The 21,882-nt window shown below is 43.2% G+C and overlaps 2 protein-coding genes across 3 annotated transcripts in view; both read right to left on the bottom strand.

Annotated features, from left to right (window-relative positions):
- Positions 1-428: 428 nt before the first annotated feature.
- On the bottom strand, positions 429-9,788 carry LOC116328315 (large proline-rich protein BAG6-like). Its single transcript, XM_039605202.1, has 11 exons — positions 9,188-9,788; positions 8,938-9,107; positions 8,528-8,581; positions 8,331-8,433; positions 7,837-7,961; positions 7,608-7,742; positions 7,080-7,142; positions 4,730-4,915; positions 2,595-2,702; positions 2,248-2,394; positions 429-1,634 (listed from the first exon to the last, which is right to left on the bottom strand). The coding sequence occupies exons 1-11, from the start codon at positions 9,318-9,320 to the stop codon at positions 1,536-1,538; spliced, it is 1,323 nt and encodes a 440-aa protein (XP_039461136.1). The 5' UTR covers positions 9,321-9,788; the 3' UTR covers positions 429-1,535.
- A 7,773-nt stretch (positions 9,789-17,561) lies between these two features.
- LOC116332816 (large proline-rich protein BAG6-like) overlaps positions 17,562-21,882 on the bottom strand; it is a 47,879-nt gene continuing 43,558 nt past the window's right edge. For both annotated transcript variants that reach the window (XM_039605200.1, XM_039605199.1), the window contains exons 9-13: positions 19,831-20,047; positions 19,363-19,425; positions 18,897-19,192; positions 18,604-18,682; positions 17,562-18,097 (exon numbers count right to left, since the gene is read on the bottom strand). In XM_039605200.1, the coding sequence (XP_039461134.1) occupies positions 17,763-18,097; positions 18,604-18,682; positions 18,897-19,192; positions 19,363-19,425; positions 19,831-20,047 (990 nt within the window). In that variant the 3' untranslated portion in view covers positions 17,562-17,762. The remainder of the gene's footprint in view (positions 18,098-18,603; positions 18,683-18,896; positions 19,193-19,362; positions 19,426-19,830; positions 20,048-21,882) is intronic.

The following is a 21,882-nucleotide window of genomic DNA, read 5'->3' on the forward strand; positions in this document are numbered from 1 at the left end:
AACTCAATGATCACATGACCCCTTTTATGTCTTTAAAACATTCCTGCAGTTTAACTAGTTGGTGTGTGTTACTTGGCTTCATTGATAGACAAAGCTGGGTGGTTAGATGGATGCTATATCCTCCAATAATACCGCCTGGGGGTAGTATGGAACTCCGTAATTAACCTGTGTGTGTGAAGAGGACCTCCCATTTCCATGAACAAATTGAGTCTATTACATAGATATGATTCAAACCACTGCAGCACAGTATCTGTAATACCTACGCCTGCTCTGATGGCTGTGATGAAATATTATGGTCAACAGTATTGAACGCTGCACTGAGGTCTAGCAGGACAAGCACAGAGATGAGTCCACTGTCAGAGGCCACAAGCAGAAAGACATTTCAAGCCAATAATCCAGATGGATAAATACTAAAAATGGATAAAGACTGATTTAAAAGTGGATTTATTTTAGTGACGTTATCAAGCAGGTAGTAACAGTTGACAGTTTGACAAAGCTTTTCTAACATCAGACAAATATCACCGAACGGGCTGTATCCTGTATTACTCAACAACAGAGTCAATTACACGTAATGCTCTAAAATACAAAAAAATAAAATGTGCAAGCCTGTGATTCACTGACATTGATAAGATGTGAAAATAATACAAAGCTGACATGGAAATACTAACAACAATCACGATTCTTTATATGGTAAGGTAAAGTGCAACTGACAAAGCTCTATGCTACTATGCATTTATAACACAGGGCAGAACTGCTCAGTATTACAGTGTATCAGGACCACTGCTGTTTGACAGCAGAATAGTTTAAGAAGTTCATACAACATGTGATTCTTTTTTAGCATAAATTTGTGCTCACCTGTTTTTTTTGCCTCATACAAGTTTTTTCCACCATCACTGTTTACTATAACAATAAATACACTTTATCTCATAAAATATTTTTTTCGTTAACAACATTGTAACACTTTTTCTCCTAATATTAAGCACGATGCCTTTACCTCAATATTTGATATCTTTATAATTCTGACATTCTTTTACATGGTCAGATTACACATTCACTCTCACTGTGCATCTGTTTCACAGATTAATGAAACTTTATTTTCAGAATATTCTGACTCTGTTCTTTCCTAACAGTGACACCAACACTAACTAATATACAGTAATATACTAATAATATCTCCAGCGTTGGTATGATGGCCCACACTGATTAGAAACTGCATACCACAGAGGATTAGTTCTGACATTAAGCTAGATCCTTTTGAATCCTGTGGATCGGTTTGCTTCTGCACTGATGTTAGGTCATTCTACCAGGTCCTTCTCAGAGGTGTCGGAGGTGGGGTGTTTTAGCAAGAGTCTGCAGATTTTCCCATTCTAAACAAACTACAGCAGCTTGTGTCTCCATGACACAGGAGAGGAGGAAGTGAAGTCAGCAGCTGTCTTCCTTGCTTATGCCACATTACATGTATCCGGGTCTCACGCTGCAGGGTAGGTTTCATCACCCCATCCCGCTCCTCTGTGGCACAAGCTGTTTGACTGGGACTAGGAGTCTTCTATAGAGAAAGCTCGATGTGTGTTGGGGAATCTCTGGCCGGTAAAGTCTGGATCATCTCTCACTCTTTCTGTGATGTCACACTTTACCTGGCAGGAGGATGCAGAAGGGGAAACAGCAGCTTACAGACAAAAGTAACTGGACATTTAGAACAGTGAAATACAAGATGTGTATTCCAGGGCTGGTGGTGCTGCCACGGTTTTTGTATCTCTTTTGAAACTTACCTATTTATCTACTGTATTGTTTTGTAAAAAGCTGGGTTCTCTCATTCTTTCCTTTGAATGGGGCAATAGACCTCCTCACTCTTCTAAAGTTCATTTACAGAAAAGCACTAAAAGCGGGAGCCTGGGTTTCCTGGTTTTGATTTTGATGATTTTTTTTATTTGGCTGCTAATAAAGCTAAAGCTAATCCAGCCTGATGATGAAATTGTATCCTTATACATCTGCCAGTGACAACTTCATTTACAGAAACTCTCTGAAGACAATAAAAATTAAATGCAAAAAAGCCTCTGAGAAACATTTCTGTTCACTTCACAATAACAACCTACGATCTTTTAAAGCCAACATAGTTTTTCTAGACTGGAAAAACTATTGCATCACATTAGTGACCTTTTCATCAATCAGAGTGCTTCCTTCTCTCAACTTCAAATCAAGGTATTTCAAATCATACTATCCCAGATCAGCTTTGCAGCAGCTGATTACCTGTTTGGTGTAAGCGGCCTGTATCTCTGGGCTCTCCAGCTCCACCTGCAGGCTGTTTGGGGCAGAGACAGGCAGGACTCCCACAGCACGAGCAGCTCGACTAACTGCCTCCGACAGGGACAGGTGCGGTCCTTCACACTGGCTTGTCTAAGGGTAGAAACACTAATGTCACCCTTCTCTGCCCAACAGCATTTTTCATTATCAAAAAAGCCTGCAGGTCTGCCATCATACAAAGAAAGAATGCAGTCTTTTTGTTAGAGTTGAGGTTGACAAAAGTGAGGAAGGAATCTGTGACACAATCAGACTTTTCTGTTCAGTGAGTTTGGAATGTGAACGGCAGTTCTCACCTTCCTTCTCTTAGCAGGCATCCCATGCAGGTACGCATCAGACAGTGGGGGCTGGGCTTTGATCTTCCTCTGAGACAGCATGTCATGTCTGATGATGGGAACCCATTCCTGACCAAGGTATTATTACACAACTGTAAGTGATGGTCACTTTGCTCATATATGTAGCTAAAAATCTGTGTAAAAGAAAATCACAGATTTGTAGAGGGCTTTGCCCTTCTCCAACAACTTTTCCCTGGATGTTAGAAGATGCAGGACTGCTTATTTAAATTTCCTAAGAATAACGAGCTGCCACAGATTCCTTTGTGAAGACCACACTGGAGAAAACAAATGCTAAGTGGCAAATAAATTCTGTAACTATAGTGACTGTCACTCATTTTTTAAACAGTGTGGTTTCATTAAAATAAATTAGGTCACTTTGCCAGCGTAGTGCCATCCATGTCTAAATTTCAGGGGACTGAGAATGGATTGCTTTTTTTTTTTTTTGCTCTGAACTTTCTTTTTTCCAAGACTCTTTTTATTAGACAAAGTTTCAGTGCAATGCACAATATAGAATAGTTCAGAATATTAAACATTAAACAGCACATAATTGGCAGCCGGGTGCCCAACTAAACAAGATACACAGAAAACAAAAAGTGTGTGTCTGTGTGTGTCTGGGGGTGGGGTGGGGTGGGGTGGGGGGATCTGTGGGCTACTCAGAGACAATAGTCGTGAGCCTTTCAAAGAAGTCCAGGGGGATTAACAGGATGATAGTGATAGGGGACCACAATTTATAATTTTTTTTTTCCAAAAACTTTTCCAAAAACGGTCTAATTTTTTTCTAAATCCATGCAGGACGTTTTTTTTTATATCTTTTACCAACTGCGTGTGCAAGGGGGGAGAAGAATCTTTTCATCTGAGTAAAATAGCTTGTCTGGTTTAATACTGGAGTTTGACAATGTCAGGTTCGGGGCCGCACCAAAAATAGCACAGGTTGGATCTGGTTTAATTTAATGCTGCAGGACTTCAGACATAGTATGGAATACAGAGTTCTGATGAAGGACAGGACCAGTACATGTGAAGCAATGTACCAGGAGCACCCCTACACCCTCTACAGGTTGGGTCCACCTGTCGATATATGAGTGCCAACTTAGCCCTGGACCAGTCAGTGTCGAGCACATATTGTGAACTTGGTCAAGGACAGAATTCCACAGTTCATCTGTGATATGAAAGTTAAGGTCTTGTTCCCATTTAGATTGTATAGCAGCTACTGAAGAATATTACAAGTTGGAAATTAAATTGTACAGAACTGATATTATGCTCCTAGAGGTTGGTTTGTCCATTAAAGAATCATCTACAGGATTGTCTGGAGGTTTTGGGGGAATTGTGCTGTCATAGTGTCTGACCTGTAAAAAATGAAAAAACTGAGCAGCGTTTGGTAGATAGATGAGAACTTGCAAATTGTCCATCTACATATAAGTTTGCAAAAGAGTTTAGACCCTTTCTCTACCAGATGTGAAACACACTATCTCTCATTGAAGGAACAAATAGGTGGTTTGCTGCAATCAGGGTGCAATTGGGCTTTGAAGTGAGAAAGCTCGGAGACCAAGATTCTTCCGAAACAGACACCAAATTCTAAGAGCCTGACTGACTACTCTATTATTACTAGGTAAAGACAAAGCAAGAGGAAGTGATGAGCCCAAAGTCACAGGTGAAGAAATCTTCCTGTTCGAATAAGACTCCATGGTGACCCAAACAGGTGATGATGGTTCAAGGTGGTAGTGTTTGCCAGTACAGCATACACCTGATATTTGTGGCCCAATAGTAGCACTGGAAATTAGGAAGGGCTAAGCCTTCCACCAGCTTGGGTCTTTGAAAAACAGCTTTCCTCAGTGGTAGAGTTTTTAAAAAAGATTTGGGAATCATGAAGGGGAGGCATTGAAATACATATAGAAATTTTGGAAGTAGCATCATCTTTACAGAGTTAATCCTGCCCATTAAGGACAAAGACAATGCAGACCATCTAGTCAATATATGCTTGCACTGCTAAAATAAAAAAGATAAGACTGTGGTTCCATTTCTGAGGTTTGTTAATGACCTGTGCTGGAATAACATAAGCATAAACTCTAAACAAAAACAGAACAAAACCTCATCCTTACAGGTGGAACAGCTGCTGCCCATGGCTCCATTTCAGGAGACACTTCGTCCTGTCCTGCTTGGGGCCCAGAGGAGCACTGAGATGAACCATCCACAGATGAACCAGATGGAGGTGCTTCTCCCTCTCCAGTGGAAACCATGGCCTCCTCTGCTGTAGTGGCTGCAGCTGGAGACGAACTCTCCTCCATCTGACCGAGAGGTGAAGTGAGCACTAGGGCTGCAATGATTCGCCGACATAATTGATGACATCAACTACAAAAATTTGTCAACGCGGAATTTTATTGTCGACGCGTCATATACTGATACCTCATAAATGTGATTTGATAACTGCAATACACTACAGGAAGCTATGGGGGCAGTTTCACCTATATCGTCTGCCAAGACTGCGCTCAATACTAACGAGGAAGCGCGAACGGCAAAATGGAAATGGAGATTTAAAAAGTGTGAAAGCATTAACCAGAAGACAAATAAAGTTAAATGCACACTGTGGATAGCTTCCTTCCACGACAGCACTACTGCAGTGCATGAGCATCGAAAACGCGGCACCCTGGAGCTGTGACATCAACTCTGTTTTAGAAAGTTCAGTTAGTGCATCGCGTTGATACGTGTTTATGTTAATGTTTGTACAGCACTGTTTCTGTTACCTCACCTGTGGGAAACTTCTCAGGACGATGCTTGCTAAGCAAACACCATTTCAGTTTTGTTAGCTAATGAGTGAAAATGCCAATCAAAAAGGAGTAGCCACACTGTCTCCTATTTTATTTTCCCTCACATTAATATTAGCATTTATTCTGAATAGTAAAACTCAACCTTAGGTACATTTAAATCTGTGGGTGGGGCCAATATATAATCAGTTAAACATCTTATTTGGCATTGAACACTACACCATCTGAGAAACCAAACTAACCACATTTGTGATTCGTAACAGTCTTTGCCCATGAAAGCACAGGCTGAGTATAGATGAGTGTGCTGTTTAGAGGCTCATGCCCCTCTGCATGGCTGAAGTCATGACAGAGAGCATCTTTAGCGGGTTATCAGCAGCTGGGAACATCATCTGTTTACTGCAATCAGGAATTCATGAACTGAATCATCTGTAAACCTTAGAAACTTGTTATTCTGGACTGAAAAAAAAATGAAATATTTTTGACTTAATTTGAAGCTTTATTTGAACTTATGGACAGAAGCCATTTTAGCCCTTTAATTTGTATCACTTGTATTTTTTATTTCATTTTTATTCTGATGGTCTTATTGAGTAATGTTAAAAATACATTTGATTATTTTCAAATTCATATGTTTCCTGGGTCATTACTATAATTTGCTGTGTGACGAGACAACAGGGTGATATTCACAGGTGAGCAGACTTGAGCAGGTGAAGCCTAGAACAGGAGGTTTGCCCACAGGAAGCGGAGATAAGAGTTACTAAAACAACCGTTGACTAATCGGCTAATCGAAGAAAAATTGGCAGATTGGCAGACCAAAATAATCTCTAGTTGCAGCCGTAGTGAGCACATGAGCCTTTCATGTCATTCCATTAGACTGAATTACATTTGTACTTCTAAGACACAAACTGTGCTGCATGTGGCTAGAGTACATATCCCTAACAGAGAGAAAGTATAATGGTTGATTTAAACATTAATAAAAAACATTATATAATCCAGACTAAAATACAAGATTATTTTTCAGTTACTCATACCTACTCTAATTTTGACAGTTTCACAAGTACAAAATGTCTCCACATGAATCTTTATCATATGTTATGACTGAACTGATACAATGTCCAGTAATTAAAAAAAAAAAAAAAAACTGCCCATCTTGGTGTAGTGGAAGTAATGGCAATTTGACAGTAATGAGAACCCTTTCATTTTCTGTAATTTTTATTACAAAAAAAAAATAATCTAAAATTATAGGGTGATATTCTACATTTCTATTCTTATCATGTGCAAAGACAAACCAAGCCTAAAACTAATGACTAGTTTATGTACCAGATCCTGATATTTTCTTTCTACTGTCATTAATTAAAAAATACCTCAATGAACTCTACTAGCTGATATTTGCCTATTAACACAAACAGATATGCTAGTTGATTATCTGATATTACTATAAAATCAAATGTGGATTCAGCCGAATCCCCAACAAATGTCCTATTTCCTGCTGTTACAGTGATTAATGCCATCTTTAGAATGCAAATCAATAACTGTAAGGTTATCTTAGAGATCTACATCTTCAGTAGAAAGAGATGGCCTTACAGGCTGATGGGTAAATAGCAAGATACATGAAATGGATCCATTAAGAAGCAGTCAGACTCGCTGAAATTAGAAAAAAACAAAAAACCCAAAATAAGTAAAAACTCACCTCCACACTTGCACACTCTGATGGCTGTTCCACCTCAGTCTCCGTCCTCTGGCCCAACTCTTCCTGAAATAAAATTTCAGGAAATGTAACTTAATCAGATTCTAATTACTCAAATGACAGATTTAAACTTAGTAGTTTAGTCCGCTGTTGGAACAGGTCATATTGTAGACAGAGTCAAATTGGATTACATGGGTATTCAAATTTCTGTTTGATCATGACCCTTAATTTTAAAACTGTGTAATTTTAAAACTGTTTATATGCTGTATATTCTGTGTATTTATCATCTCACTCTCATTGCCTGTTTATGCCCTGTCCTTATCTTTAACGTCATGCTGCTCTGTTGTATCTTAATTCTCCCTTGGGGATAAATAAAGTCTTTCTAATTCTGATTACTTTTTCAGCTATGTTGGGACCTGACTGTGTCTGTATTGCTTGCACTGACAAAAACTATCTACATAGATAATGTGGCTTTAGTAGCAGCTGGATAAAGGACAAAAAAATCTGTTCCAGACTGTTTTTGTTAATTACCTGTAAATGGATAATGTAATGTTGGATTTGGTCCTCAGTAACTGGGTTGTGCTCCAGAATGATATGCAGCCTCATAGACATCATGCTGGTCAGCCAGTTCACCAGACTGGGATTGACTTCTGCAGACATCCTCCTCTGCACAAACACAGAAATACACAGTAATAGGCAGCTGCCAATCTGTGCCATGAGCAAAGCACATGATGATGTGTTACTGAAGATGTACACAAACAATGTGTTGGTTGATGACAGCAGTCAGAGCTCTGTGTTCTCCTCCCAGGCAATACAGGTTTAGAGCCAGGCACTCAAACAGGCTTTGAGTACACAGCAACAGCAGGCGGGGGCCAAACATGTGATCTGCGGCATGAAAAAAAACAAAAAACCTAAATATAAAACCATTCATACTTCTGCATCTTTAAATCAGTGCAGTGAAGCATTCTAGCTACACAAAATACTAAGATAAGAAAATACTGTTGTGAACAGATGCCCCTCTTTGGAGGTGATATATTTGAGCAACTAGATCAAACATCAAAGGTTGAAATAAACTAAAGTTATTCCATAATGCACAACAAATTGGTCCCCAGCTTTCAGCCATTGAACGCACTCAATGCCACATATACCATGTCTGAAAAGGGTTTTAGTTCAAATCCTTCCATGTTCCATGTAAGCAGTTCTTAATGCCCTCTTTTCCCTACCTTTTCCCTCTTGCAATCTAAGTGAACTTACCGTTGCAGCGAAGAATATGTGTGGCCATTCGCGTGAACTGCTGTCTGAAGAAAGACAGGTTGGTCTGAATTATGTCCACTCCCTCACGCACTGTCACTGTGGCCTAGACGCAATACACAGCACTCACTTATGTGCACATGTCACAGGAAATTAGAGTCCATATTACTATGTTTGTGTGTAAAAGACATTGCCCTTACAAAGCTCTCAGCTATGTAATGCTCAAGTCCATTGATGAGGTCCTCAGCTGCTGCCTGGAGGGAGAATAATGTGTTACATTTTTTCATTCAATTTTAATTTTATGACACTACTTTTGTTAATGTGGAATTTGTATTAAAACATTTTGAAAGCTAGTTCCTTGACTTGCTTCATACTAGCCGCAGCCTTTTTTTAAATAATGTATTTTACATAGATTGAGCACAGTGGATCTTTCATGAGTGACATTAGGGCTGTGACTAAAGATTATTTGAGTTACACTGATTAAAATACGAGCTGTGTGAAATGCACATGACGTCATGATGGAAGTTTTTCCTGTACAGGAGAGGAACAACAGTACTATCACAATAAAGAAAGAACTGATGCCATTACATTAACTCTACATAGTACTCACAGCTATGTTGGCATCAGTAGGTTCTTGTTCCTGGAGATAGTGTTCAGTGAAGAAGTCTGTGAGCTGAGGCCGGATGCGACTCAGAGGTTGGGCGTTCCCATGAAGCAACAGCACCATATCCACCATAGAGAAACTCTGACACACCAGGGAGAGCAGGTCCCCAAAGAACCCTACCATGAGATAACAACCACCGTGATTAGTGTGAACTGCAAGAACGTGTTAGGCACAATATCTTCATTCAAGGACTCACCCACTGCATCCCCAGAGCCAGGAACAAACAGGTTATTGGTCTGGGACAGTCTCTGGATGAACTGGGCAATGCTTTCTCCATTGCTCTGCTGTGCCCCAAGAGAGCTCATCATGGTGGACAGCACTCCCTGCATGATGCCAGAGAACAGCTCTGGGCTCAGAGAGTCTCCGGCTGGGCTGCTGCTGGTCTGAGAGGGAGCAGGACCAATGGTCTGATGAAGAAGTGAGGCCCTGGGGCCAGGGGCAGGTGGCTGTGCAGACACAACACCCGTTGCTCATTAACTGGTACAAACTGTCTTTATATTAAGGTTCGCATAAACAGATAGACATCACGAAGTTCTTTAGATGTTGTTACATCCTGTGAGGCTGTGGGAGTGTGTGGGCGTGGTGTTGTCTTCTCCCTCTCCTCCTCCTTCTTTCTTGCCCCTCCCCTTGTCTCCCTCTGCCCCTGCCTTCTCCTTTAGAACACACCTGCTGCTCATCTGCCCTCGTTGACCACCAATTACCCTCAGAGGTGATATAAGCTGAAGGAGAGCAGTGTGGAGGTGGGAGAGGCTTGTGGTGGATTTTCCTCTGTGTGTGTGTGTGTGTGTGTGTGTGTGTGTGTGTGTGTGTGTGTGTGTGTGTGTGTGTGTGTGTGTGTGTGTGTGTGTGTGTGTGTGTGTGTGTGTGTGTGTGTGTGTGTGTGTGTGTGTGTGTGTGTGTGTGTGTGTGTGTGTGTGTGTGTGTGTGTGTGTGTGAGAGTGAGTGAGTGAGTGAGTGAGTGAGTGAGTGAGTGAGTGAGTGAGAGAGAGAGAGAGTGAGTGTGTGAGAGACCAGCCCCACCGTGCGTGGCTTGTTGTGAGTAGCTCAACTGGGCAGTGGTTTTGTTTGAGTGACGGCGGCCTCTATTACTTTGTTTGGCCTGCCTAGTTATTGCTAATAGCAGCGTTGCTGTCTTTTTCTGTTGAAGCCTTATAGTTGTTTTCTTTGTTGAAGTGGTCACCATTTTCTTTGGGTTGACCTGTCTGAGTTATCATTAAAGCAGCGGTGCTGTCTCTTTCTGTTGTTACCATTTATATGATTATTGAGTTAATTGATTATAATAAAGACTCATTTTGTGTTAAATACCTCTGCCTGGCGTTCTTTTCATTTCAACCCGGATCCAACTGTTACTGTCCCCCACCCTCTTCGCCTAGCTTTCATGTGGGGACGTAACAAAGTGGGGGCTCGTCCGGGATCGGAATGAAAGGAGTTACGATTGTGAACAGGTGTTTGTGTGTTGTGTGAGGGTCATTTGACTAGCTGCTGCTCTCCCTGGCTAGAACAGGGGAGTGTCTAGCTGAGCGTTTGCTCTTCCTTCGGACACTCGTTTTTTGTTTTGCCTTTGTTATTTTCGGAGCAAACCCGGTGGGATTAATTCTCTGTTGGGGTAGGCTTTTTCGGTGCCTTCGGCACTTGATGATTTGCCTTTAAAGTGGCCTCGAGCCTGGTATGCTCCAGAAGCTAGGTGAGGCTAGATTCTGAGTAGGCAGGACTGGGGAGAGGGTTGGTAGTATTTTAGTTAATGGTTGACTTGACACAACACATTTTGTTTTGCCTGTTTTTTTTGGTTGGGTAGTAAAGGGGTTGTGTGGCCCTTGGGTGGTGTTAAGGTTCAGAATATTGAGGGGGAATCCAAAAATAACCACAGATCCAGCCGGGTGCAAATTAGACGACATTTTAATGAATACACATATGCGGAGCCAACACTGTTCAGATTCAGTATTGAGCTGCTTACGATAGTCAGAACAAAGGTTTTATAGGGTTGGCAGTCTTCCTGTTACCAGGCAGACTCAAACAAAGCATACGTCACCCCAAAACCACAATGACTTTTAACATAGTTTAAAACAGAACATCTTCTTCGGGTCGAAGCCAGGTGCTTCCTCTCAGCTGTCTTCGCTGTCGCTTATCTTCTGGGACATCTGGTGTACTTCCTGGAACGGACTACCACGTACGCACCCAAACTTTGCAGTTATAAACTCTTACCTAAATGAGTCTACCTAATATGTGTGTGCGTGCACGTGCGGGGGCGCGTGCGTGCTGTGTACTGCGTACGTGTCATGACCTCTCTCACTATATGTGTCTGTATGTGTGTTTATGGGTGTCTCGCCCTTACATGCTCTCACATCTCACCCGCTGCACTTCTGACCTTTCACCAGAACAGAGGCTCATCCTTGCATATAATAACCTAACTGGAACTATATATGTAATCTACTGAATAAATGTTTTAATCAAAAGCCTCTACTAAAAGCTTAATACAGTTTCATATCCTACTCACAGTACTTGCATTCAGAGTCTGCTTTCAGTTTCACTTCTGCAAAAGCATGCCTTGCAGACGTGTTTCCTGTCCCTGCAACTCAGTCTCTCACCCACTGAAGACTATGTATAAGAATATAAAAACATTCAAAAGCCTTTAAAATTATAGATTCAACTCAACCATTTAAAGTGGTTCTTACTGGACTTGTAATAAAGACTAATATAATACCAATATATTTGAACATCTGAATGCATCTGCATGCAACATCACTCTTAATAATGAAATGGTAATGATGATTATAAAAATAGCAGCAAATAATAGCAGTAAAATATTCTTCCACTCCGGACAGTGGTTATCTTATGTGTTTTGGGCCAATTTAAGTTTTCATGGCCACTTTTGATATTGCTGGGTTTACGGCAAAGCCGTCGCTCGCTGTGCTGGATGTTTGTAGGAAGAGGGATCTGCAGGAGGTGGCAACACATTACGGGATCAGTGTCTCCACTGGTCTACACAAAGCGGAGCTGAAGGCCACTCTGGTGTCGGGGTTGTTGGGGAAGGGGGTGGTTGTAATGCAACCCCCGAGCACACTCGGTCCGGCTGGACCAAGTGCAGCGCCTCATGTTCCAAGCCAGGTCGTAGAACCATCAGTGTCTACACCTGTGGGCCAGGGGCTGCCCGAGGGCGGGCCAATGACGCTGCCCCGTTTTGATCCACTCTCCACCCAGTCATCAGAGGGTTCTAAGCAGGATGCTAGGCACAAAGTCCGTCTGGCTCGTCTCCAGCTGGAAAAGGAGCAGCTCGAGAGAGAGTTCCAGCTGAAAAGGGAAATAGAGCTTAGGCGTTTGGACGCGGAACTGGCTAGGGCCAGGGAGGTTGAGTTGAAGAAGGTGGAGGCGGAGACTAAGGTCAAGCTGCGACAGCTGGAACTCCAGCAGGCCTCCTCCCCTCCTGTGGCGGCCTCGCTGTCACAGACAGAGGTGCAGTTTGATGTAGGCAGGAATAGTCGTCTGGTCCCTGTGTTTCGTGACACTGAGGTGGAGGTTTACTTTGAATCATTTGAGCGGATAGCAACAGCCTTGCGTTGGCCACGGGATGCGTGGGCCATCCTGCTGCAGTGCAAGCTGGTGGGCAAGACACAGGAGGTTTGTTCCTCGTTGTCCGCTGAATGCAGTTTGGATTACAACAAACTAAAAAGTGCTATCCTGTTAGCCTACGAACTAGTCCCCGAGGCTTATAGGCAGCGGTTTCGGGGGTTGAAAAAGGTGCAGGGTCAATCCTTCCTGGATTTCGCAAGGGAAAATAGTGTCCTCGTTGACCGATGGTGTATGGCCTGTAAAGCTGCAGACCTAGTTTTGGTACGGGAGTTAATTCTCATTGAGGAATTTAAAAACTGCGTCTCCGAGCGCACGGCAGTATATCTGAATGAACAGAAAGTCTCCACGTTGCAGCAGGCCGCGACACTGGCTGACGAGTTCGCACCAGTCCATAAAGCCAGTATCGTTAAGCAAGAGCGACGCGACACACTAGCGAAGGCTAGCGGTGCTAGTGGTGAGCAAGGCACAAGGGGGGAGGTGCCTGTGCCTCGTCCCAGGTCAGACCGGAAATGTTTTTACTGTTTTAAATCTGGCCATTTAATAGCAGACTGCGAGGCCTACAGGCGAAGGCAGCCAGCCTCAACACCACATAAGTCAAAAGGGATGGGGCTGATTAAAATCGCTTCTCCTGTTAACAGACCCCTTAGCACTGAGACTCCTGATGAATGCTTTAAACCCTTCATTTTTAAAGGAGCAGTGTCGCTCTCTGGTGAGCCTAAAGATGAGTGTACTGTGACCATCTTACGTGACACAGGTGGCTCACAGTCCCTCATACTGGCCAGTGCACTGGCCTGTGATGAAAAGACTGCCAGCGGTACTGATGTTATTGTTAGAGGCGTTGGGATGACTTATGTGCCCGCCCCCCTCCATCGTATTTGGGTGCAGAGTGGCCTAGTAAGTGGTGTTTTTCCTGTGGCTGTGTGTCCTTGCTTCCCGATTGATGGCGTGGATTTCATAATGGGCAATGACATTGCAGGTGGGAAGGTTTATCCTACCCCAGAGGTCACAAAGACCCCTGGCCCAAGTCCTTTGTCAGATGCTTTAAGCCGGCAGCACCCGGATGTATTTCCTGTAGGTGTTCTTACCCGGTCACATGCCCATCGGCAGGAAGAAGTGGTTGACTTGTCAGAGTCAGTGGTCGGCTCTATTTTGGAAAAGGATGTGATGCCCTCCAAGGAGGAGGTGGGTCCTGATGCCAAGGAACTGGCTCAAGAAGTAGCTGAGCCTGCTCCTGAACCTGCAGCCCCCCCTCTCCTCACGCGGGAGGCCCTTATGATCGCTCAGAAAAAGGACCCGTCATTAGCCAAATGTTTTGCCGCCGTAGATGAGAGTGATGGTCCGACAGGAGATAGGAAGCAGACATTTGTTGTTTGTGATGGATTGTTAATGCGCAGGTGGACCTCAAAGCCAGGGGAGGACTGGAGTGTAGTCCAACAGATAGTGGTCCCGGCTAGTTTGCGTCAGCATGTGCTACAATTAGCCCATGACCATTCATGGTCAGGACATTTGGGGATAACTAAAACATATGACCGTATTCTGCAGCAATTCCTCTGCGGAGGATCACCACTGCAAACATTACTAAGGCGCTAATCAAGTTTTTTACCACCTTTGGTCTCCCAAAAACAGTGCAAACGGACCAGGGAACTAACTTCTTATCCCGAGCATTTAAACAGACTTTAATCTCCCTTGGCATTTCTCATTCCGTGTCTAGTGCTTACCACCCAGAGTCGCAGGGTGCACTTGAGCGTTGGCACCAAACACTTAAGGCCATGCTGAAAAAGTACTGCCATGACACGGGCAAAAGTTGGGATGAAGGCGTCCCCTTCGTGCTGTTTGCGATACGCGATGCCAAGCAGGAGTCCTTAGGGGTCAGCCCGGCTACCCTTGTGTTTGGCCACGATGTGCGGGGCCCACTAAAGGTGTTGAAAGAGAAGTTCCTTAGTGGGGGTGTTCCAAAAACTAACATGGTAGATTTTGTGAAGACGTGTAGGGATCGATGGCAACAAGCTACCTCATTAGCAAAAGAGGCCCTGTGTGCATCCCAGGCAAGCATGAAGAAATGGTATGACAGAAAAGCTGTAAAAAGACATTTTCAGGCTGGAGACAAAGTCCTAGTGTTGCTACCGATGCCTGGTTCTGCTCTTTCGGCCCGTTTTGCGGGACCGTATGTTATAGTGAGGAAGGTGTCTGAGACAGATTATGTCCTCAGTACCCCAGAACGCAGGTGGAAAACTCGCCTGTGTCACATTAACATGTTGAAGCCCTACCATGATAGGGAAACCCACGAGACTGTTGCCAGCGCAGCAACCCCCAGTTCTGTCTCTGCTGCCGTGCTGAGCGTAGAGGCGAGTGCTGACGATGATCTGCAAATGCTATCTGAGGGACAACAGTGTGGGCGGTTGGCGAATTCGGCTTATTTAGCCAAGGTAACGGCCCACTTGTCTCATCTTTCACCTTCACAGTGCAACGATGTGCTTAGCCTACTGCACTCCTACCCTTCTCTCTTTGGTGATGTGCCCTCGCGTACTAGTGTCTGTGAACATGATATCAACGTTGGTGATGCAACCCCCAATCAAACAGCATGCGTACCGCTGCCCCATGGGAAAGCGCGAGGTGATGAAGAAGGAAGTCAGTTATTTAGTAGACAACGGTTTGGCACAACCAAGCCACAGCCCTTGGAGCTCCCCGTGTTTGCTTACGCCTAAGTCTGATGGCACCCCACGTTTCTGCACCGACTACCGGAAGGTAAATGCAGTGACCGTCTCTGATTCTTTTCCCCTTCCTCGTATGGAGGATTGCATTGACAATATAGGTCCTGCCAAATACATTTCCAAACTGGACCTTCTTAAAGGGTATTGGCAGGTGCCTCTGACCCCCAGAGCCTCTGACATTTCTGCATTTGTCACACCCGACCATTTCATGCAGTACACCGTGATGGCGTTTGGCATGAAAAATGCTCCGGCCACATTTCAGCGTTTAATGCAGCTGGTGTTGGGGGATGTGCCTCGGTGTAATGTGTACTTGGATGATGTAGTGATATACACGGACACGTGGGAAGAGCATGTGGCCATCCTGCAATCACTGTTTCAGCGATTGGCTGAAGCCACGCTAACTCTAAATCTCGCTAAGTGCGAATTTGCCAAAGCAACAGTCACGTACCTGGGAAAGCAGGTGGGTTTGGGCAGGTTCGCCCGGTGGAGGCGAAAGTCGAGGCTGTCCTCAGCTACCCGGCCCCAACCACTAGGCGGGAGCTAAAGCGGTTCTTGGGCTTGACTGGATACTATCGCTGTTTTTGCAAGAACTTTGCAGTAGTTGTGGCCCCTTTGACAAGGCTATGTAGCCCCAAAATCCCTTTTGAGTGGTCAGGGGAATGCCAGCATGCATTTGAGGCTGCAAAATCTCTCCTTTGCAGTGCCCCGGTCTTGGCAGCCCCCAACTTCTCTCAGCCTTTCAAACTGGAAGTTGACGCCAGTGCCACCGGAGCTGGTGCGGTGCTGTTACAGGACGACGCAGAGGGTGTGTGTCACCCGGTCTGCTACTATTCTGTAAAGTTCAAGCGCCATCAGCTAAACTACTCCACCATAGAGAAGGAAGCCCTAGCGCTGCTGATGGCCTTGCAGCACTTCATGTGGGGACGTAACAGATGTGCAGATATAAGAATCATTATTGTGAAATTAACATTGATGACACTCGTTTTGTTTGTTTCACCCTTTTGCCATCAGGTACTGCAAATCTGCAACACCACATTCCGTCTTCGTAAGAATCATGTGACCTCTGATTGGCTAAAAGACCGCACACGGGCAGCACAGTGGTGCATTGGTTAGGACTGTGGGGTCAAAGCAAGAAATTCCTGGGTTTGAATCTACCACCTGGTGCCTTTCTGTGTAGAGTTTGGATGTTCTACCATCGAGGTACTCTGGCTTATTCCCCACAGTCAAATCCTACATCCATATTGGATTAATGGGTGAAATTAGCTGTAGGTGTGAAAAGGGCAAAGAAAGAGCTTTCTGAAGACAGAAAGTTAGCATTTAAAAGTTAAAAAATATTTACATAAAGATCGTCTAATTGGAAAAACCTGAATTCTCAGGACAAACAAGTCTGCTTATTAAGGAGGTTTTATCTGAAAGTGAACTGGGCAGTGTGGGATTATAATATTACCTTATGCCATGTTATACCCCTAATTAAAGATGGTGAAAATATTATGTAGTTTTAGTTTGCATTATTCTCCTGAATTAGAAGAAGGTGATAACTATTACATTTGTTAAACTGATTTGTATTACATTGGACTGCTGATTTATTGTGAATGAATGATATTGTTTTATGATGCATTATACTGCTGAGTTAGAAGAAATATTGTGTTTAGAGAGTCATGGCCTTATTCGTCTGATTAGAAGAGAACAGAACATACCGGAGAGGTTTTCTGCCCCATCTCAGCAGGAGCAGATAAACAGGGAGCCAAGGTCATAACTTAGGCGCCGTGTGAGAGAAAGAATGTGAATGTTTAGGCTTTTATGACTAGGTGGGGGCCACTAGAGGCTATAAGAGTTTGAGCAATGCTCCACCATTTTGAGATTTACAGCTGATGTTGCAGCGTACATCTCCCACGCGCGTGTGTTCATTAAAAATCATTGTTTGACCGACTCTTCTGGACCATGGTTGTTTTTGTGCCCATCCTCAATATCTGAACCCGTAACAGGAGCCACCAAGCACTTCTGAAAATTTATATTAACTTGTTTACTACACTTTAGTTATAGACATAATATCTCCAAAAGTTGAATCTGTTCATCTGGACGTAGCGTTTTGTGGGAGAAACGTTTCGTCACTCATCCAAGTGACTTCTTCAGTCTCAGCTGACTGCAGGTTTCCCCAAACCAAAATGTACTGTTTATAAGGTTTGGGGAAACCTGCAGTCAGCTGAGACTGAAGAAGTCACTTGGATGAGTGACGAAACGTTTCTCCCACAAAACGCTACGTCCAGATGAACAGATTCAACTTTTGGAGATTTACTTTCCTGGATGATTGAGAATGCATCAAGACGATATAGACATAATACTTGTATAAAATAAAAGCAGTTGAGTTATAATGTATTCATTTTATACACAATTGCCATAATGTACCAATGTGTACATGTTAAAGTCAGTTTCTTTATACTATTTTTACTTTATAAGAAAGTAACTGTGCATCCTACTCAGAAATGTTTAATTCTAGTTTTCTGTCATTATATCTGAACTCAATGGTGCCAAGTCTGACACGCTCTCGCTCTGGAAGAAGCCAGGAACCCCTGGTAGTGTCACAGTGATGGATGGAGCCAATCCAGAGCCAGGACCACCCAACCCTGCTGCTCCCAGTAGAGATCCCAAGAGCTGAGCCATATTTCCCTCTGGGCTGGGCTCTCCTGGCTGACCGACTGAGGTAGTACTTGTGGTGCGGGTGGCTGTCTGTCCAGATGTGTTAGCTGAGGGAAAGGGAGGAGAAGCAGTGCTGGAAACAAACATGGAAGAGGTAGACAGGGAGGACTGAGAGTTCGCTGAAGGATCACCTAGAGAGTTAGAAAAACACAAAAAAATAATATTACATTTTTGAGGCCAATACTGATAAAAGTCAATATTACTATTATTTTTATTGCTCCCCAAACTAGTCGTCACACAGTTTGTTTTAGAGACACTGTTTATATGTCCTTTATCCTACTTTTTTTTACTGATTCTTTCCAAGGGTGTGAAGCCAGGTTATCAGTTATCCTGGCATTCAGAGCTGTAAACAGGCTACATTTATTAGAAGTATTGTTTTTAGTAAAGGATGCTGAGAAGTAACTAAACATCTGACACACTGAGCATGAAAGTGCAGGAAGGACAGGTGAAGAGCCCATGCTGCTAGTCAGTCAGCTATACGCTAAGCTAACATAGTGAATCTCTAAAGACACAGTGAATGAATACTGTGAAAAAAAGCTTTTAATTAAACTGGCTACACAGATGAGCTACACAAAAATACCACTGTGCATTGTAACAGGAAAAGGAAGTGATGCCATGTGACACCAATGACACTGACCTGGATGCTCCAGCATCAGAAGCTGTCCAACCAGACCACTGATCATCTGGGTGAGAGAGGAGGGACCCAGAGCCATGCCCTGTTTACAAAAAGGCAAAGAGTGTAGAGCTATACCAGCGAATATATGCTTATCGCACAACAGTTATTCTACATAATTCAGTGCGTTGTAAGATGTATCGGAAGGTTCTAAAATTAGCTGACAGTCGATAATCAAATCATTTGTGTGTCACTTTTTAAGAACAATATGTTTGTGATGTTCAATCTGTATCTCCTCACACTCTGCGGTGGGTTACCTGTCCTGGTTGCTGGCCACCTGTAGCCCTCAGGTTGATGGTATTTCCCACAGGCTGGTTGATGTGGGTGGACAAGGATGGCCTGGTGAGGACTACCCTACCCTGTACAGGGGTGTTGGGGAGCAGCGGTGAAGCAGCTGTCTGTGCACTGGGTGTTGAGTCAGAACCAGAAATCATGTGCACTGGGTGGCTTGATGAGGGCGCAGCAGCCATGGCAGTGGGTTGGTGAGAAAACTGGTGCACAATTGCCTGCATGAACTCAGGAGGTAATTCTGTGAAGTGGGCAGGTGCTGTGCCTGAGAACAAGGAGAGGACTAAACTTAATTGAGTGAGTGCACTTGAAGTCAACTTGGCCAAAGGTGTTACAAAAAGGGGGAAAACATCTATACTGCACTGTTTAAGCAACAACTCACTAACGAAATCAACATTCATTTGCCAAGAAAATGAATGTTGACATTTCACTCACCAGGTTGTCGAGTAGCTGCGGCATTTGGTTGTCCTGGTATCTGAGACCCTGCAGCTGATTCACCTATTCAACAACATCACAACTCTTTTAGCTTCACAGCAGGGGAACTGATACACTCATCAAAAATAACCACAGAGCACACAATAGCTGTTTCAAATGTAATGTGCACACACTCATTTCAGCTAATGAAAGCAGCCATTAGAAGATCAATAGATCGACCCAGATTTCTAAATGATCCACAATAATGAAATTGTGACCCATCTGAAAATAATGTTTGCAGATTACTGTAATTGTTTGATTTAATTAGATAAGACCTATTTATCCAAATAAACAAATGTATACAGTAAATAACCAAAGAAAGAGTTTAACCTCTGTTTTAGAACAGTTTCATGTATAATACTGGCATCAGACAAATTGCAGAACTTCATGTGTACAGTCAGTTCTATGAAGGAACTGGAGCACACGTACCATGAATGTTCATCTGCATCATGACTACAGGCTCCATCGTCTGATGTGTGATCCGGATCACTCTAGGTCCTCCTCGATTGGTCCCATTTGCCTGAAGAGGCAGAGTCTGGTCTGTAGCCTGCTGATCTGATTGGTCAGTGCCCTGAAAGGTTTGTTGCTGTCCATCAGTTGCTTGTCTACCATTAGACGTCATGGTCACTGTTGTCCCCAAATTTATCTGGTGAGAAATTTATTTCAAGGTTTGTGACAAAGGCAGGGAAAGAATTTACAAGTTACACTGATGTATAAAGTTGCCTGAAGCCCTTTGATAAATTCCTTCTGCTTCGTAAACAAATGTTGACATTTGCGTTTTCAGGTCCAAACATTGCTTTACAAATCTGCACACTATTTTAATGCACATTTGCTTACATTGCAGTAATGTAATGCATTAAAGATACTAATCAATCAATGATATTGTTGCTTCCTTGCTTGTGCAAGTAATAAGTCATTTTTTTATGAGTAATGAATCCAACCACTGAGAGGTACCAGATAACATTGCCCTGATAGTTGCACCTCCCTCATACTATCGGTCAACATACGAAATTCTGAAAAATAATGTAACACTTTAATAATAATATAATGTCCAAATATTATTTCTACCCTTCAGGTTTAAAAAGGACTCTCTAGTATTAACATTTAGACATTACTAAAAATCTATTTTTATGGACACTCCCCACTCCTATGGTTAATATAAGAGCTAAACCTCAAAAATCAGTCACAGTGCATGGTGACAGTAATACTCATTCTAAAGTTCTGGATATTAATTTATAATAATATATATAAACATACACTTCTTTTAGTTGGTCACCAGGGCCCTGTTTCAGAAAGCCGGTTTAGTGCAAACTCTGAGTAAGTATACCCTGAGTTAACGAAAACTCTGGGTTTTCGGTTTCACAAAGCAAGTTTAGATTAATTCTGAGTGAGTTACTATGACGACACACTCCGTGAAGCTAACCTGCCCCCTAGCAGGTTTACTTCAACTAACCCTGAACTTCTCCGCCTCTTTGTCGGAAACCTGACTGTAGGAAGTGTCAGATATGGCGTGCCCCTTCCTTGAAGAGCCAGTAGATGTTGAAGCCCAAATTCTCCGCAGAGCTCTCCGCCGGGAGAGAGTGATTAGAGCGCGTTTGGACATTTTATCATTTCCTGATGATTTTCTGTGTGAACGTTACCGTTTTTCAGCACAATCGATAATTTATTTGAATAACATCCTCAGGCCTTATATTGCTCATGTGACACATGTTATGATTTAATGTTGTCAGTGTTTTGTTTTATGTTATGTTCAAGGATTTGTTCTCGTTTCCTGTTTTATTGTGAAGGTCTGCGTCTCATGTGAGTGTGTTCAGTTTTACCTCTGTCTCGTCTTGTTGATTATTCCCAGCTGTGTTCCCCACCTGTGTGCAATCTCCCTGTGTTTCCCTGTGTGTATTTAAGTCGCGTCCTCTGTCTTTGTAGTTTTTTTTGGCTGGTCCGTCTGTGTATCCACCATGTCTCATCCGTGTGTTTCCCTGCTGCCCAACCGTCATCTGTTTCCTGCTCGCGGTTATTTGTGTTCAGGTTTGTGTTTCTGTTCAGGGTTAGTAGTTTAGTTTTCCCAGTATAGTTTAGTTCTCCGTTTACCATTTTGTCAATCTCTTTTGTTGTGTTTGCCTTAGTGGCACCAGCCATTTTTAGCCAACCTCTTCTCACCCACAAACTGGTATTCATCTTCTTTTATGTTGCGGCCTTGAGCCGGGTCGTAACACACATCGCGGACATTCTCTCAGTTCTGTACATATTATTTGTATTGCACTTCGTTTTTTTTTGCAAACGGGAGCTTTCTGTATAATATTGGTGACGCTGAGCACGTAGGCTACCGTCTGTCGGGCAGTCAGGAATGTTACAGTTGCACTGAAACGTCTCCTGTACTCGTTTGTGGTGTTCCCCGGTCATAGACCCACAAGATTTATCAAAGAGGGATTCCACAAAATTGCAGGTATCAGGATGAACAAAACTTAATTCATGATGTGGTGA

This window comes from Oreochromis aureus, linkage group 22, assembly GCF_013358895.1.
Source record: "Oreochromis aureus strain Israel breed Guangdong linkage group 22, ZZ_aureus, whole genome shotgun sequence".
Classification (NCBI taxonomy): Eukaryota; Metazoa; Chordata; class Actinopteri; order Cichliformes; family Cichlidae; genus Oreochromis; species Oreochromis aureus.

Coding starts and splice junctions, on each gene's coding strand:
- LOC116328315 (XM_039605202.1), bottom strand. CDS start 9,320: ATGCAGGGAGTGCTGTCCACCATGATGAGCTCTCTTGGGGCACAGCAG. Junction 7,143..7,607: donor ATTACATTATCCATTTACAG/GTAATTAACAAA, acceptor ATTTTATTTCAG/GAAGAGTTGGGCCAGAGGAC. Junction 4,916..7,079: donor CAGAGTGTGCAAGTGTGGAG/GTGAGTTTTTAC, acceptor CCTCTCGGTCAG/ATGGAGGAGAGTTCGTCTCC.